This window comes from Microcebus murinus, chromosome 10, assembly GCF_040939455.1.
Source record: "Microcebus murinus isolate Inina chromosome 10, M.murinus_Inina_mat1.0, whole genome shotgun sequence".
In the NCBI taxonomy this organism is placed as follows: domain Eukaryota; kingdom Metazoa; phylum Chordata; class Mammalia; order Primates; family Cheirogaleidae; genus Microcebus; species Microcebus murinus.
In genome coordinates, this window is record NC_134113.1 from 14,160,649 (window position 1) to 14,177,736 (window position 17,088).

At 45.0% G+C, this 17,088-nt stretch overlaps 1 protein-coding gene across 5 annotated transcripts in view; it reads left to right on the plus strand.

Annotated features, from left to right (window-relative positions):
* Nucleotides 1-17,088, plus strand: part of SYN3 (synapsin III) — a 440,909-nt gene that overhangs the window by 56,602 nt on the left and 367,219 nt on the right. For all 5 annotated transcript variants that reach the window (XM_076007058.1, XM_012772789.3, XM_020287867.2 and 2 more), the window contains exon 3: nt 4,551-4,608. In XM_076007058.1, the coding sequence (XP_075863173.1) occupies nt 4,551-4,608 (58 nt within the window). The remainder of the gene's footprint in view (nt 1-4,550; nt 4,609-17,088) is intronic.

The window sequence follows — 17,088 nt, forward strand, 5'->3', positions numbered from 1 at the left end:
TTTTATAATATTCTCCTTCCTGGTGGCTCAGATGTGGCAGTAAAATAGGAGACCACCCACAGAGGTGGGATCGTCATGGAATCCGAAGCTTCCCCCACCTTCTTCCCAAGGCCAAGCACTTGATTGATTGGCTGAGGCATTCAGGGAGCTCGTTATGAGAATGAACATATTAGGGCAAGAGGAGGAGGCAGCTAATGGGAGACAAAGCCCTTGGGCGTAGCAGGTCCATCCATTTTGCTTGAGGTCAAACAGCCAGTCAATTACAGAGGCAGCAATCCCCGCCCCCAAAGGCATCTAGAATTCCAGACCATCCCTACCCTTCCCTCTGCCAGACAGAGCTGTTCAGAGGCAGCTCAAGCCTGGATGAGCCCCGCCCCCGGCAAGGAGGCAGCAGTCTGTGTGGCCCGTCAGGAGACAGACTTCTGACTCCGGGCCAGGCAGGGGGATGGACCGCCTGACCCTCAGCTCTAGCCCGACTCCATCTGCCGGGCCCTGCAGAGATGGGCAAAACACGTGGGCAAAACATTCCAGAGATGGGCAAAATACGTGTCTCTCCTGGGAAGGTGAGGTCTCATCGAGGCCAGACCTGCCTGGGTGGTATTGGGGTAGTGTGAAGTGCCCTGAGTTCCGGGCGAGAATCGAGTCGAAGGTTGCCAGTTGTGCAGGTTGAACACTGTACAATGTGACCCTCACATAGTCATCTGTGTAGATTTGTGAATTTATTACAGTGGTGCGCCAGTAGATGGCAGTAAAGTATCTTGAGGACAGGCTGCCCAGCGGACTATCCCTGGGAGATGTTATTCCTTTACCTGGTCAAGGAGCATTTGTTAAACATGTGTCTTGTGTCCTAGCTCAGCGTGCTGGTTGCTGGAGATACAGTGAGTATTGAGCCTCAGTTTCTTCTTGCCAGGAGCTTGCAAACCAGATATCTGGGGACAGGGGACAGACAGCATGGAGCGAAAAGTGTTATGATGGTAGTAGGGACAGCCTGCTGTAGGAACAGAGCAGGGACACCTAGCCCAGCCAGAGGGCAGGTGCCGTCCAGGAACACTTCACGGAGTAGGTGTCACCCGTGAGGATCTCAGAACACGAGAAGAGGCGGGCGGATAAGAAGAGCACGAAGCTGCAGGAGCAGTGAGGACAGCACTCTTGAAGGCTCAGAGGCATGAAAGCACAGGGCACACCTAGGGACTAGCAGGAGGCTGGGGGTGTCCATGCAGCAGACAGCAAACTGGAGGTACCTGTCTCCTCCTGGATCATGAAGGACCCCGGGGGACTGGGCTGAATCCCCAAAATCTTAAAGCCCGGTTAGAGGTCGTGACTCTGGACAGAGACTTCTCCATCTGGACCACGTGGGGAGGGACACAGAGGGACTGGGAGCCCTCACAGAGCAAGGCCACCTCTCTGATGTTGCCATCATCATCCATCACTCATGGCACCTGTGGGACAGATCCAAGTCAGGTGAATCGTAATTCTGCTTTATCATGCCCAAGGGGGTAAGATTATCTTTTATTAGTAGGTTCCCACTACACGGCGTCCGGTAGGCACACGGCAAACATTCAGTAGTTTTTTGCTTTTGGAGATTCTGGTTCAGGCCCTGGGGCCACATACTTTGGAGCTTTCTATGTGCCAGGAACTATTCTAAGTGCTTTATGTGTCTTGCTTCATTTAATCCTCACGACAATCCTATGAGGTAGCTACTACTATTGTTCTCATTTCTCAGGCGTGGAAACTGAGGCACATGGAAGTTGAGAGGCTTACCCCAAGTTGCACAGCAAGTGCACGGAAGAGCTGGGATTGTATCCAGGCGTCTGCCTGAGTGCCCTGCACTCTGCTGCCGTGTTGAATAGGAGGAAGCGATCTTCCCTAGTAGATACTGTCACCACTTGACAAATAGGGAGACTGAGACCCAGGGGTTTAAGTGCCTTATCTTGGAACACATGATGAGTGATTAGTAGAGCTAAGATTTTGTCCACGCCTGTATGATTCCAAATCCATGTTTTTCTGGCATGCCAGTGACTATAATCCTAGGTTTCCACCCTGAGCTCATGGGCCCACTCAGGACTTCTTTTAAACCCTTGCAAGAGGGATACCTACCCTGATCCTGCTCTGGCCTTTGCTAATGACACCCCTCTTGATAGGTAGAGGAGTGAGCAGAGCCGAGAAGATATACTCACCCACCCGGACCTTGCAAACTGCACCCTTGGGCCATGCTCTGGGTACCGTAGAATTCCCTGCCCAGAGGGACCTCAGCCCAATTCCAGGGCCAATGCAGGCTAATCCTTTGATCCATTCTCCCAAGAAGTGGCCAAGGGACAACTGTTATGGGAGGGGAGGGGAGAAGATGAAGTTTGGTCACATGGTCTGGCCACCAAGGAACCTGCTTGTGCAGCCTCGGAGGTGCAGGACAGAGAGGAGGGTGGGCGGGAGATGAGGGCGAATCACACATGGAAAGGGCCACGAACCAAGAGCTTCCAGTCCCTCTGCCGCCATGTTCTGGGGGTTAAGCCCAAAATCCTGATTTGTCTGAATTCTGAGTCTTCGAGGTCATTATGAAGTTGTATTTGTCAAGGAAGGCAGACGTGTTTTATTTAAATATTTGCTAGCTTTATCTATCAATTTTAAATTTTAGACATGACACCTAGGCCTCCATTTGTTGTTTTGCCTCAGGCCCCACAAATACTAGTGGCCAGCCTGCCTGGAATTCGCTGATGGTTTCTTTAAGGATTTGTGATGAAATTCATAAGCTGTGAAAAGGTTCTCTCTGCATGAGGCTGGCCCCATGGCATTTTATTGAAGACCATTGCTGGGAGGAAAAACCAAAACCTTGCTTTTAGGTCACACCACTATTTCCTGTTCCAACACAGTCCCGCCTAGTTGACATCTAAGCCCGCCAGCATTTTAAGAAAAGGTGGCGTTAGTATCAGAGCCGTCAGCCAGGGATTCGGGCAGTCTTGGGGAGGGAGGAACTCCACCGGTGGAGGTAGACTTTGGAAGCAGACAGACTGAGGCAGTCAGAGAGTTTGTAGAAAGGATTCTTTCACAAATGGAAGGTTGAAAAAACAGATGGCAATATCCATCTTCCAGGGGAAAGAATAAGAAGAAACTAAGAAGAAGGTTCTTGAATGTCGTGCTTACAAATTATGGATTAGAACCCAATCATGTGGCCACACCTAGCTTGTGGGACAGTTGGGATATACATTTTTATGTGTCTATAATAAGCTCTCTTACTGTGGAGAAAAGATTGACGGTGGGTATTGGGAAGCAAAGAGCTAGGTTTACGGAAATGCTGACACAGTGCCCGGTTTACAGCAAGTGACTAATGACTCTTAGTGTCATCATCGAAGACAGCAACGATCAAAGAGAGCAAAACGAACTTTTACCTTTTTTGCTTTGTGTGTGGGAGGGTGTCTAAGCCCACAAGCACCTCAGTGTAGCTACTGTTTTTCAGAGTTGAACAAAAGCACAGACGTGGAAGTCCTGCCTATTGAGTCTCTCTGGGGGTCAGTTTCCTCATCTATAGAATGGGAAAACCAGTTGTGGCATCGTGATGGTGGTTGTGAGTGTTAATGAGAAAGGCTATAGGTTAAACCCTCTAGCACAGTCTGTGGCACAAAGTAAGTATTCAACAAGTATCTATTCATCAATCTGTTCCCTCATTTATTCATTCAACAAATACAAACTGAGTTCCTACTATGTGTAAAGCACTCCGGTAAGTTCTAGGAAGAGAAGAACGAATAAGGTAGGTTGTTCCTAACCTCAAGGAACTGTGTTTTGGTTTAGTGGTACACAGGCATCAATCAGCTATTAATTATCACTAATTATATTGATAAATTATGGGTCAGGATTAGGGTGCTTATGAAGAAAAATGGACAAGTAAATGGATTTGAGAAATAATTAAAATGTAGACTCACTGGGGATCGGGAGGGGGAGAGAGGTAGCAAGGAGGATGTCTATACTTCTGCCTTGAGCAATTGGTAGATAAGGATGCCGTTTACTGATAACAGGGAAGACAGAGGCAGGAATGTAGAGGATAGTCTTAGAAGGATGGACAGATGGTTGATTGGATGGATGGATGACAGACAAAGGGATAAATGAAGACAGCTTTATTAGACAAATGGATGAAAAGAAATGGGTGGATGGATAGATCAATAATAAGTCCTTGATAGAGTATATAGGGCATAACTCAATACAATAATACAGCATTATTTATTTATGTAGGATTCCTTATTTCATTTAGCTCTCAAAATGGCCATTAGAAATATGTAGCACAATTATTAATATCATTCTTTCACAGAGGATAAAACTGAGACATGGGGAGGTCAAGTAACTTGACGGAACCAGAACTTGAGTCTCCAATCTTCCCATCTGCACTCCTTCCTCTCTGCCTGGAAATAATGGGAGAGTTAGGGATCAAGGCTGGAGGAAAGAGGGAGAAGGTCCAGAATGCATCTCGGTACACACCTCTGGGGTGGGGCCTTTGGGAGAAGGGGGAAAAGAGTGACGCTGTCTGCATCCTTACTCAGCAGATTTCTTCCTCTCTGTCCCAGGTCGAAGTATTTCCACGGAAAGAAGGTGAACGGAGAGATTGAGATTCGAGTGGAACAGGTAGGTGGGGCTGCATCTTTAGCACTGTCACCCTCACCTTTTCTACAGCTGGGGCCATTGTCATGCACAACCTTGGTTCCCGTTTTATGTAGCCATCATGAGCTAAGATTACCAGAAAAATCCCGGTTTATATACCTGGGAGTCTCATTAAATTCCAGAATTATTTGGTTCAGTGGTTTTCAATAATTTTTGTTTTAGCAGAGAACCTTGCTTCAAAGGAGATACCAAGTAGGGCTCATCCTGCAAAATTGAGGCAAGTAAAGTTGCTCTGATGGAGATGAAAGGAGAAGCCTAAGAGTCTGTCTGCTCCAGTCTGTTCCCCGTAGCCCCTGAGGCATTGCCTTGCAACGCTGGGGCTGGGGAGCATAGTTTGGGAGCATCATGGGTTCGAATCCTGGCTCTCTCATTCCAGGTGTTGGGCAGAGAACTTAACTTCTCTATGCCTCATTTTCCTTGTGCCATTATGGTTGGGATTAAATTATTTAAAATCTCAAATGAGATCAGAATCATCAAGACTAACTCCTATTATTACCATTAATATCAACATCCAGGTCCCTCATTTTCTGTGGAAAGAAACACGGACAAGGCCACCGAGAGAGGCAGTGGCAGGATTAGGGCTAGAAGGTGTGGTCTCCTGGCTCCAGATGGAAGGTTCCTCCCACTCATTCAGTGAGGTCCTCCTCTCTGCCAAGCACTGTGCTCAGCCTTGGGAGAGCACCTTTGAGCACGGGATCTAGAGCTGGACTCTAGGTCCCAACTCTACCTCTTACTAACCTCGTGGCCTTGGCTGAGCAATACTTAAGCTCTCTCCAGCTCAGTTTCTTTGATTGCGCAATTCAGACAATAATAGCATCAGCCTATGCGCATAGGGGTGCTGTGAGGATCCAATGAGTTAGTCCATGAAAAGTGCTAGTAACAATGCCTGGCACTTAGTTAATGTTACTCATTATCATCATCATCTTCGTCATCATCGTCATCATCGTCAAAAGTAAATACTAAATAAGATAGACAAGGTCCCTGCTGTAAAATGAATTCAAAACACAATTTTTAAAAAGTAGGAGGTTCCATACAAAGCGTAAAATTATTTTTTCTATATCTGTGAAGAATGCTGATGGGATTTTAATAGGTATTGCATTGAATCTGTAGATCAGTTTGGGTAGTATAGACATTTTAATGATGTTGAGTCTGCCGATCCACGAGCATGGAATGGATTTCCATCTGTTTACATCCTCTGCTATTTCCTTCCTCAGTGTTTCATAGTTCTCCCTGTAGAGGTCTTTTACCTCCTTGGTTAAGTATACTCCTAGGTACTTTAATTTCTTTGTTGCTATTGTGAAGGGTATTGAGTCTTTAATTTGGTTTTCGATTTGATTGTTGTTGGCATATACGAATGCCTCTGATTTCTGTGTATTGATTTTGTATCCTGAGACTTTGCTAAATTCATTGATCAGTTCCAGAAGTTTCCTGGTTGAATCTTTGGGGTTTTCTAGATATAATATCATATCATCAGCAAACAGTGAAAGTTTGATCTCTTCTGCCCCTATTTGGATACCTTTAATTCCACTTTCCTGTCTGATTGCTGTAGCCAGGACTTCCAGTACTATGTTGAATAGAAGTGGAGATAGTGGGCAGCCTTGTCTGGTTCCGGTTCTAAGTGGGAATGCTTTCAGTTTTTCCCCATTCAGTATGATGTTAGCTATGGGTCTGTCATAAATGGCTTGAATCATTTTTAGATATGTCCCTTCTATGCCTATTTTCTTGAGTGTTCGTATCATGAAAGGGTGTTGAATTTTGTCAAAAGCTTTTTCTGCATCTATTGAGAGAATCATGTGGTCTTTGTTTTTGCTTCTGTTTATGTGGTGAATTGCATTTATAGATTTGCATATGTTGAACCATCCCTGCATTCCTGGGATGAAGTCCACTTGGTCATGATGGATTATTTTTTTGATAAGCGTCTGGATTCAGTTAGCTAAGATTTTGTTGAAAATTTTTGCATCTATATTCATTAGGGATATTGGTCTGTAGTTTTCTTTTTTTGTTGGATTCTTTCCTGGTTTTGGTATCAGAGTAATATTCGCTTCATAAAAGGTGTCAGGGAGGTTTCCATTCTTCTCGATGTTGTGGAATAGTTTCTGCAAGATAGGTATTAGTTCTTCTTTGTAAGTGTGGTAAAATTCGGGTGTGAAGCCATCTGGACCGGGACTTTTCTTTTTAGGGAGATTTTTAATTGCCGTTTCTATTTCAGCTGTTGAGATTGACCCGAATATCAAGAGCAATTCTAGGCAACAAAAACAAATTGGGAGGCATTAATATGCCAGATATCAAACTATACTACAAAGCTGTAGTAATTAAAACAATCTGGTATTGGCACAAAAATAGGATTATTGACCAGTGGAACAGATGTGAGAATCCTGATATAAAACCATCCTCATATAGCCATCTAATCTTTGACAAAGTAGACAAAAACATACGCTGGGGAAAAGAATCCCTTTTCAATAAGTGGTGCTGGGAAAACTGGATAGCCACTTGTAGAAGGTTAAAACAGGACCCACACCTTTCACCTCTCACAAAAATCAACTCACGCTGGATAACAGACTTAAATCTCAGGTATGAAACCATTAGAATTCTAGAGGAAAATGTTGGAAACACTCTCCTAGACATCGGCCTAGGCAAAGAGTTTATGAAGAAATCCCCAAAGGCAATCAAAGCAGCAACAAAAATAAATAAATGGGACATGATGAAACTACAAAGCTTCTGCACAGCCAAAGAAACAGTCATGAAAGTAAACAGACAACCTACAGAATGGGAGAAAATTTTTGCATCCTATGTATCCGATAAAGGACTGATAACTAGAATATACTTAGAACTCACGAAAATCAGCAAGAAAAAATCAAATAACCCTATTAAAAAGTGGGCAAAGGACATGAACAGAAACTTTTCTAAAGAAGACAGAAGAATGGCCAACAAACATATGAAAAAATGCTCACCATCCCTAATCATCAGGGAAATGCAAATCAAAACTACAATGAGATATCACTTAACTCCAGTGAGAATGGCCTTTATCAAAAAGTCTCCAAATAACAAATGCTGGCGTGGTTGTGGAGAGAGAGGAACACTCCTACACTGCTGGTGGAACTGCAAACTAGTTCAACCTCTGTGGAAAGCAATATGGAGATACCTTAAAGCGATACAAGTGAATATACCATTTGATCCAGCAATCCCATTGCTGGGCATCTACCCAAATGATCCAGTGACACTCTACAAAAAAGACACCTGCACTCGAATGTTTATAGCAGCACAATTCATAATTGCAAGGCTGTGGAAACAGCCCAAGTGCCCATCAATCCAAGAATGGATTAATAAAATGTGGTATATGTATACCATGGAGTACTATTCAGCTCTAAGAAACAACGGTGATATAGCACATCTTATATTTTCCTGGTTAGAGCTGGAACCCATACTACTAAGTGAAGTATCCCAAGAATGGAAAAACAAGCACCACATATACTCACCAGCAAACTGGTATTAACTGAGTAGCACCTAAGTGGACACATAGGTACTACAGTAATAGGGTATTGGGCAGGGGGGAGGGGGGAGGAGGGCGGGTATATACATACATAATGAGTGAGATGTGCACCATCTGGGGGATGGTCATGATGGAGACTCAGACTTTTGGGGGGAGGGGGGGAAATGGGCATTTATTGAAACCTTAAAATCTGTACTCCCATAATATGCCAAAATAAAAAAAAAAAAAAAAGTAGGAGGGATGTGACTGTTTTTCTCCCCTGCACTTTTTGAGTTTCATGTATCAGAGGAACAGAAAGGCCTTCTGAGCATCGGACTGAGTTGGCTTAATATAGAAACACCTACAGTCTGAATTTCAGTTTGATCCTGTGGCTTTCAAGTCAATGGCTACTCGTTTTCCTTCCATGGCAAAGAGCAGGTTATTCTTGTGAATTTTACAAATATTAATATTTGTCAGAGGCTACTATGATGATTAGCTAATGTGGGGGACAAGGACACAGAAGCAGAGGACCTGGTCCACGAAGCTTGGGAAGGGAGGGTGGTCTGGGAAGAGAGGCAAGATAGGTCTTTAAGAGCTTCCACACCAAGGGAGGCCAGGGAAGAGAGGTCTGAGCTCAGTGCTACAGGCGGCGGAGGTGACAGCCAACTGAGGGAGTCAGAGTGGCTTTGAGGAGGAAGTGGTGTTGGAAATGGATCGGAGGATGGATAGGATGTCAGCAAGTGGGGATGGAGGCGTGTAGAGTATGAGAATGGAGGCGGTGTGAGCAGAGGCAAGGAGAGACTGGAAGTGCAGGGTGTGGAATGGCGGGGGTCCGGTTTGGTCAACTGTAAAACAAGACAGATCATCTTCCCCTGCCCGCTAATTCCATCTCTTGGTGACAAGTGCCACCATCTACCTTTCACCTTAACAGACACCTGCACAGCCTCCTGGATCCCTCCTTGTCTCTCCACTCCCTGACCAGACCCCGCCCACTCCCAGCCTGCCATCCACTGCTCTCTCTCTCTCCACCCCCTTTACCTGGATCCTTGGCTAGACCACCACCAACTCGCTTCTGATCTTCTTAATGAACAGCCTCACAGCTCCATTTTGATTCTTCATAACAAAGCTAGAGTGATCTTGGTAAACAAGCACATTAGATCCTTTGAAGGGTTATCTTAAAATCCTTTCCTCAAAGACTCTTTCTCTGAGCCTTTACCCGATCTAAATCAGATAACCTGGTTATTCCCTGTCATAGCTCCTCAACTCTTCCTTCCTCACCTTCATCTAAGCTTTTAGCCGTACATTTAGGGTGGGACTATTTGCATGAGGGTTGGGACCGTGGCTGTGTGGATCTCACTCTGTTAAGTAGCACCGGGCCTGGCACAAACTGGAACTGAAGGGAATACTTGCAGAATGAATGACTGATAGATTCCACAGATTCCAGGCTGCTTGTCAGTTTCCAGGGGCGCTAAATCACTGCTCCTTAATCTCCCCTCAAAAACCTGGGTTTTTCATAAACCATCTGCTAGATGCTCAGTTGCCAGCTGAGCCCGCCCTGCCTTATCCTATTCGTGGAAACACCAAAAACATGTTTTCATTTTCCCCTTTAATCTCGGCCGTGCCTTTGGCCCAACTTGCAGGTACAAAAATCCATGAGAGGGAGCATCAGAGGGAATTGCCCTAAGAATAACTCACCCAGGGCTCCAGGGACACTTAGCCAGTCTATGAGGGCTACAATCCTACTGGAAAACCTTGGCTACTTTAGTGTCATTCTGATTTCCAGCCATGGCTCTCCCTGGAAGCCAGAAGGTGAATTAGCCAGGAAACCAATTAGCAGGTCATTTGGGCATTTTTCCCTGGAAGACACCTTTCCAAACCCATCTTGGAGGCAGAATGACTTGTCTTTGCCCGTCCGTATCAATGGGCGGGTCCGGAATCTCACACGCATCCTTTAGCACTTAGGAAAAGCCTTAGGACGGAAGCCACTGTTTAGTCTGAGCTGCCCTCACATTTTGGGAGCCTGTCTCCCAACTAAAGGCCAAATTAACCAGATAATTGCACTGTCTGGGTTTTGCTGGACAGAGTGAATGAGTTAGTTGTGGTTGGCCTAGAGGAAGCCTCCACCCCTCCGCCCCACTCTCTTCCCCACCCCAAGCCAAAAACTGCTCGCCTCAGCTCTTACGGGGCCAGGAGTCAGGGAACCCTGGGGAGGCGGGTCAGGGGGAACCGCATCGTTTTGCATTCCGTTACCCAGAATGCCCTACTGGCTCTGCGGGGTCGCGCAGCAGTGTCCTAGCAGGCCCAGAGATAGAGCGGGCCAGGATGTTGGCACGTCAAGCTCTCCTCTGTTTACATTTGAGGCAAAGGGTCTTTTTCTCTACAGGCACAAGTCACCCCTCTGTGGGACCAAGCAGAGGAGGTTGACGAATGGATTAATATTAAGTAGACTTCTCAGTTCTGAGCCATTAGTGTTCTAGGACTTGGTGGGATAGAGCCTTGGGCTCTAATTAAAAAAAAAAAAAAAGACTGGAATGTCCCCATGCTCTGTCTTTTGTCAGTGTTAATGGAGGTAGCAAGGCTGAAAGAACAATGCCTTGCTCCAGCAGGTGGAGAGAAAGGCATGAAAAGGTATAAATCCTGCCCTTAAGCAATTCTCAATCCAATGACAGAAGCTGGAGAAGCCACAGATTCACACACGGATGCCAGTGGCTCCCTCTTTGTCCCTGTCCCTGCATGACGATAGAGTTAGCATGGAGTTAGGGAGATGTGTGTGGATCCCAGGGAAGGCTGTTGGGTGGAGACCTCTTTGTCCTCTGCCCTTTATATGTTTCTTCAACATAAATGTCTTCTCGGGGCAAAGGTGGGATTTTTTCCTTTAAAATATTTTAAACACTTCAGACTTCATATTTATATTTTTTCATACTCTTTTCAGCCTTCAATCCACAATTCTTTCTGGGACAACCTTTCTTAGAATGGAGCTTAGCTGTGTAGATAGTGACCATAAATACCAGGTATATTTCAAGAAACAGTTGTCAACAAGACAGGGAAGTGGAGGTTGCATGTTAATTCAGTTTTGTGGATTGGTAACAGGTTGAACATCATCCTTATTAGGAAATGATTTCTTGATAGAGATACACCTTGAGAAAAATGTGGCTAATGTGTTTCCAAGAGGCTCTGTCCTTGGCTTTGTCACCCCACTGGATCTTTACAGTGATTTACCAAATTACATGTGCTGATGACTTGAATCTGGATGGGAATATGAGAAAATATGCTGCATTAAATTCAATGTGATCAAATCGAACGGGGACATACTATAAGGTCCCATTTAAAAACCTCAGTTGCAAAGGAGCAGGACTGGGGAGACCTAGCTTATTGAAATCACACAAAGGGGAAAAAAAACTACCTAAGATTTGAGTTCAACACAGCTTAATATTTGTGGGAGGAAATATGGTATGAAGGTTAAGATTGTGGCTCCAGAGAAAAATTGACTGGAGATGGAATCTTATCTCCACCATAGTTTAGCTGCGTTGACTTTCTTACCTGCAATATATCTAAGCATCAATTTCCTCATCTGAAAAAATGAAGATAATGATTTCCACCCCATGGAGTTATTGGGTTGATTAAATCAAGTAATATAATATGCTTAGCATGGTGTCTGGCACATATATTAGGTGCACGATAAGCTATAGTTATGGTTGTTTCTCCCCCGAAATCTGATGCCACTTCAGGCTGCATTAGCAAAGCACAGCATTTAGAATGTAGGGAGGTGATATCCATACTCCCTCCCTACATGTACACACTAGGCTAGTGGGACTCTAGCGAAAGGTCCTGTTGTAGTGACACACTGCACGGGATAATAGCAAAGCCGGATGCCTTCCAAAGAGTGACTGGAGTAAGAGGAGACGAAAGCCTATGAGGGAAGAGGTTCGGTTTAAGGAGCTGAAGATGTTTAGCCCAGAGGAAAAGACTGATGGGTCCCAGTCTACTCTTCACAAATACCTACCGCTTGAACGAGTGTGGTTGATAAAGTAATAGCTACCATATGTTGAGTCCTTATAAGATAAAACTAAATGCTTTTCATTGTTGCACTGTTATCACCTCCACCTCACAGAAACTGAAGCTCAGAGAGAATCAGGGGCTTGCTCAGGGTTGCCCAGCTAATAAGCAGCAGGGGTCTATTTAGAACTCAGGCTGTCTGACTTTAGAGCCCTCCTCTTATCTACTGCATTTTTTTAAAAAATTTGGAATTTATGGCGGTACAAAAGCTTTGATCGCATAAATTGCCTTTGCACTGCCCAAGTCAAACCTCAAAGTGTGCCCATCCCCCAGACAGTGTGCACCATACCCATCAGGTGTGAATTTACCCATCCCCTTCTCCCCTCTTCCACCTGCCTGATTGCCAATGAATGTTAACTTAAATTTGCACATAAATTTTGATTGATTAGTACCAATTGAATGGTGAGTACATGTGATGTTTGTTTTTCCATTCTTGTGATACTTCCCTTAAAAGAATGGGCTCCTGCTCCATCCAGGATAATATAAGAGGTAGTTTGCCATTTTTATGGCATATTAGTACTCCATGGTGTACATATACCACTTTTTATTAATCTACTAAAGTACTGATGGGCACTTGGATTGTTTTCACATCTTTGCAGTTGTGAATTGTGCTGCTATTAACATTCGAGTGCAGATGCGTTTTTTCTGCCAGTGTTGTAGATATCAAGAACAATAACCAAAATGTATTAGTTAAGGCACTTCACATGCATAATCTTGTGTCAACCACATGAGGACCCTTTGAGATGGCTACTTGGGCTGTCTCCATTTGGCAGGCGAAGAAACAGGCTCAGAAAGATTAAACAGCCGGCAGAAATCAGTGATAGACAAGGAATTGTCACCCAGAATTCTGTGCTGAACCCCCACCCTATAGTCTTTCACTGGGCTTAGAGTTCAGCCTAATGGTACAATCCTGCAGGAAGATGGGTTTCAACGGGGCATAAACAGAAGCCACTATGCAGTGCCAACTCATGAGGAATGGGCCATGCCCCTTTGGTAAGTAAGGAATCTCCTTCCTGGAAATGATCTGGAAGAAACTGGATGACTAATTTGAGGAATATTTCACAGGAAATTCATGCACTTAATAGGAGATAACCTTTATTAATTTGTCTTTATTTTTTGGGAGGTGATAAAAGTAATATATTCAAATAGTTTAAAATTAAAAAGGTACAAAATGGAATCTGGTGAAGCGTCTGCCTCCAACTCTGCCCCCACCCATCTAGTCCTCTGCCTTGTAGTTAACCATTATCACTAGTTCCTTGGGCAACTTTCCAGAGCAGTTTTAGATGCCATGAGCAAATACACATATCTGCTTTTCATAAATGATAATGGTCAGACAAACATGACCCACTCTAGGTATTTCACAGTGGATTTAGTTAGGCGGATTGATTACAAACGGATCAAAAGGGGGAACCATGTTACCCAGAGCCACAACAGTTCTACATGCACTGTTGTCACTGCCACTGGTGCTGGTGGAGCTGCCACTCTTGTCCCTGCAGAACGAGGAGCCTGCATGCACACGGAGGTTGCTGAGATTGCCACCACCTGCCCTATCTGCTGTTGCTGGTGGTGAAGCTTCTGTAGCTACTACAGAAGCAGAATGGTTGCTGCCTTCTCCCTAGGTGCATCCCTGCATGAATGCCTTGCATGGGTAGAAATGTACTGGAACCACGTGGCAAAAGAATCTGGGAAGTATAGATTTTAGGCTTTTAGCTCCCATAGTGCAGGAGAGAATATGGAAGGATGGTGGCAATAGACAGGGACCGGCATAGTCCACCCCTTTGGCCGCTCAGCATCCACACATGCCTTTCTGCCATACTCCTCTGCACCCTGATGTTTCACTTCTTATATCTTGGAATTTATTCCATGAGAGGATATGTAGAGCTGTCTCATTCTTGTCAATGACTGCCATAGGTATACACCATAATTTGTTTTCCATAATTTTACTATCATAGACCATGCTAAACCTATGTCATTTCTAACATTTGTTAGTACTGCTGTAGGACTCATTCCTAGACATAGGACAACTTGTTCCAAAAGTACTGCATGCAGTGGATGCTGTGATGCACTTTGTGGAATGAAGGGCTTTTCTCCCCGGCTGTGGGAACTGCTACCAGAAAACAGCCCTCAGCCACCCGCCCTCTACTGGAGGTGCCTCACAACCAAGGTCTCATCTCTTTCCTGGGGCAGTCACATCCAGTGACTGGCCAGCACAGGATATAAAGGCCTGGCCTCCCCAGTTTGGGAGAACTCTGGCCATCTGGCTTCAGAGCTCGTTGCAGAGTTGCCAGAGACCTCTGCTGAGACCACGGTGCAGCCCAGGCTCTCCCAGTGCACAGTCCTGCTTTCCTTCTTTTTTTTTTCCCCCCTTGTCTTCTAGTGATGGTGATTCCCAGAGCATTCCATAATGAACCTCCCCCAGGCTAGCATCCATCCCACAGTCTGCTTCCCAGAGAACCTAACCTGCGAGAGCGCATTTATAGCTTTGATGGATGTGGCCAAGTTGCCCTCTGTAGAGGTCACGTAGATGCTCTAAGACTCCTCTGCTCTGGACTTCCAGGACGCTACCTGCCCACGGCTTCTGGAGTCCATCCTGCACAGAATGCTCTCCTGGTTACAGCCCAGGCATGGATGCTCAACTCTGAAGTGCTCCATAATTTGATCTTCCTATTTGACCTCCTCATGTTTGAAATTCACCAGAGCTTGGCATTTCTCTGCAGGGCTGAGTCCGGCAGAACTCTACCCGCTCAGATCCACTAAGCCTTGTTTTGTTAACACAATCCTGCAAGATTTATTTGTTTGGCTTGGCTTCCCCTGACCTCAGACGTTCTGTTTTGTATTATTTTTAAAAGCGTGCAGGTCTCCATGGAGGCCTTTTTCTTTTCAAATCTAAGAACCAGCTGGGGGAATAAAAAAAGCAGGTGGAATACGAGGGCACATTAGCTGAAGCATAACTCATTAGAGGAACGAGTGTTTTTCTTCTTAACCATGGCATTGATTAATGTGGGTTTATCAACTTCCTGGGTCCACCTCCAGGCTCCCCAACTTAAGAAGACAAGAGAAAATGGAGAAACAACGATGGTGGTGATGATAGCAAACTTTTATTGAGCATTTACTGTATGCTAGATGTCACTTTAAGGGCTTTTTGTGCAACAACTCATTTAATCCCCACAGTATGCCCATTGCTGAGAAAATTGGGGCTCAGAGAGGTTAAATAAATTGCTCAGGCAGGTCACACAGCTAGTAAGAATGTGATGAAGCTGGGATTTGACCCCAGGTCTGACCGACTCCAGGGTCCTCGTTCCGAACCAAAGTAGATCTATCAGAATGTATGTGGGTCTTGAATTTGTCTTTATAAAGCTTTTTTGCCTTTCCCCTCCTAGCTAGAGTACATATCCTACGGTGTCCTCCCTGTCTCTCTTCCCTACTCTTTTGATCTACTGGATAAGTTGCGAACTCTTATGAGACGTTCTCCCAGCAAAAGACTCCTCTTTCCCTGACTAACCCCAATGGCCCTTAAGTCATCATTTGATGTTTCTAGCTTATTCGTGCATAGTTCCTCTCTTAACAATTCTGTTTGTTCTTTGTTTTACCCCAGGGGTTAAGGTTGATTATTGTTTTTAAGCCTCACTATATATCTTTAGACTACATGAATAGTGTAATAGCTCAGACTCTGGAACCAAGTCACCTGGGTTTGAATCCCGGCTCTGCCACTTCCCGAGTGAACTTGAGGAAGTAATTTAACTTCTCTGAGCCTCAGTTTCCTCATATGTAGAATAGTAACAATAAGTACCTGCAGAGTTGTTGTGAGATTAAAATCAATTAATTACCATGTATGAAGCATTCAAAACACAGCCCAGCATACAGAATGTGCTTACTGAGTGTTAGGAGCTATTTTGATGATCACTTTCAAATCGCTGGACACGTACTGTCTGAGTAGTTTCTAGGCTTCAGTCTCTTGGATCATTCAGAAATAGAAAGGATATAATTCATACTTTGAAGAAGTTTGCAGGGCAGTTGGCAAGATTAGAAATGTAAAAAGTTTTATATATATATATATATATATATATATATATATATATATATATATGATGTATGTATGTTTTGATTATTTGCACATATACCCAGTCATATTCCCTGCTGATGTTTGGCAATCAGTTGGCAACTGGTGTAGATTTCTATCTTCTCCTTGACAGCAGGCAGCACAGACCCCAGCCCTGAATAGGGCTGCGGCGAATGTTTGCTGAGAGCACGTGCGACTGAACGGATGATGTTGCAAAGTCATAGCAGGGTAGAGCCACAAAGGGCCCTAGGAGATCATCTACTCCAACCCCCGTGTTTACCAGCTTAGAGGTTCAGAGAGGGGAAGTGACCAGACCTAGCAAACATATCAAATTATCATTAGAGTCCAAGCTGTGGAGAACCCATCGCTTTTCATACTACTTTTCTCTGCCTGCCCATGCTAGCTTTCGTCTTTTCCTTTTAAGAAGTCATTAGCCCCTTCCGATGGTTTTAGTAGCAAACAAATGAATCTAATCCTCTTATCCCGAAGTCCATATTGCCCACATTTCTCTGTGCGAGGACTTCCTCTTGGGAGGAATGTAAGATGGAGTGCCTAACCGCAGCCGGTAGCCAGCGGGGCTCCAACCAGCAAGGGCCGGGGTGATGCCGGGACTGAGGGTGAATGAGCCCCACCGATTCCAAACACAGCAGGGACTGTGTTGCCTGTTGGAGGATCCTTTTAGGCCCTCCTTGTCCTCTCTGCTGGAGGGGACTCTAGCATCCTGGTTTGGCTGTACCACTTACCACCGCCACCAGCAAGGAGAAGGAAGAAGGGGTGAGACTCCAGGGAGTCTCTCCTCTCGCACTGGGAAAGCCTGGCCCACAGCTCCTTGGCCTTCGCTACTGTGTTTGGTGACTGC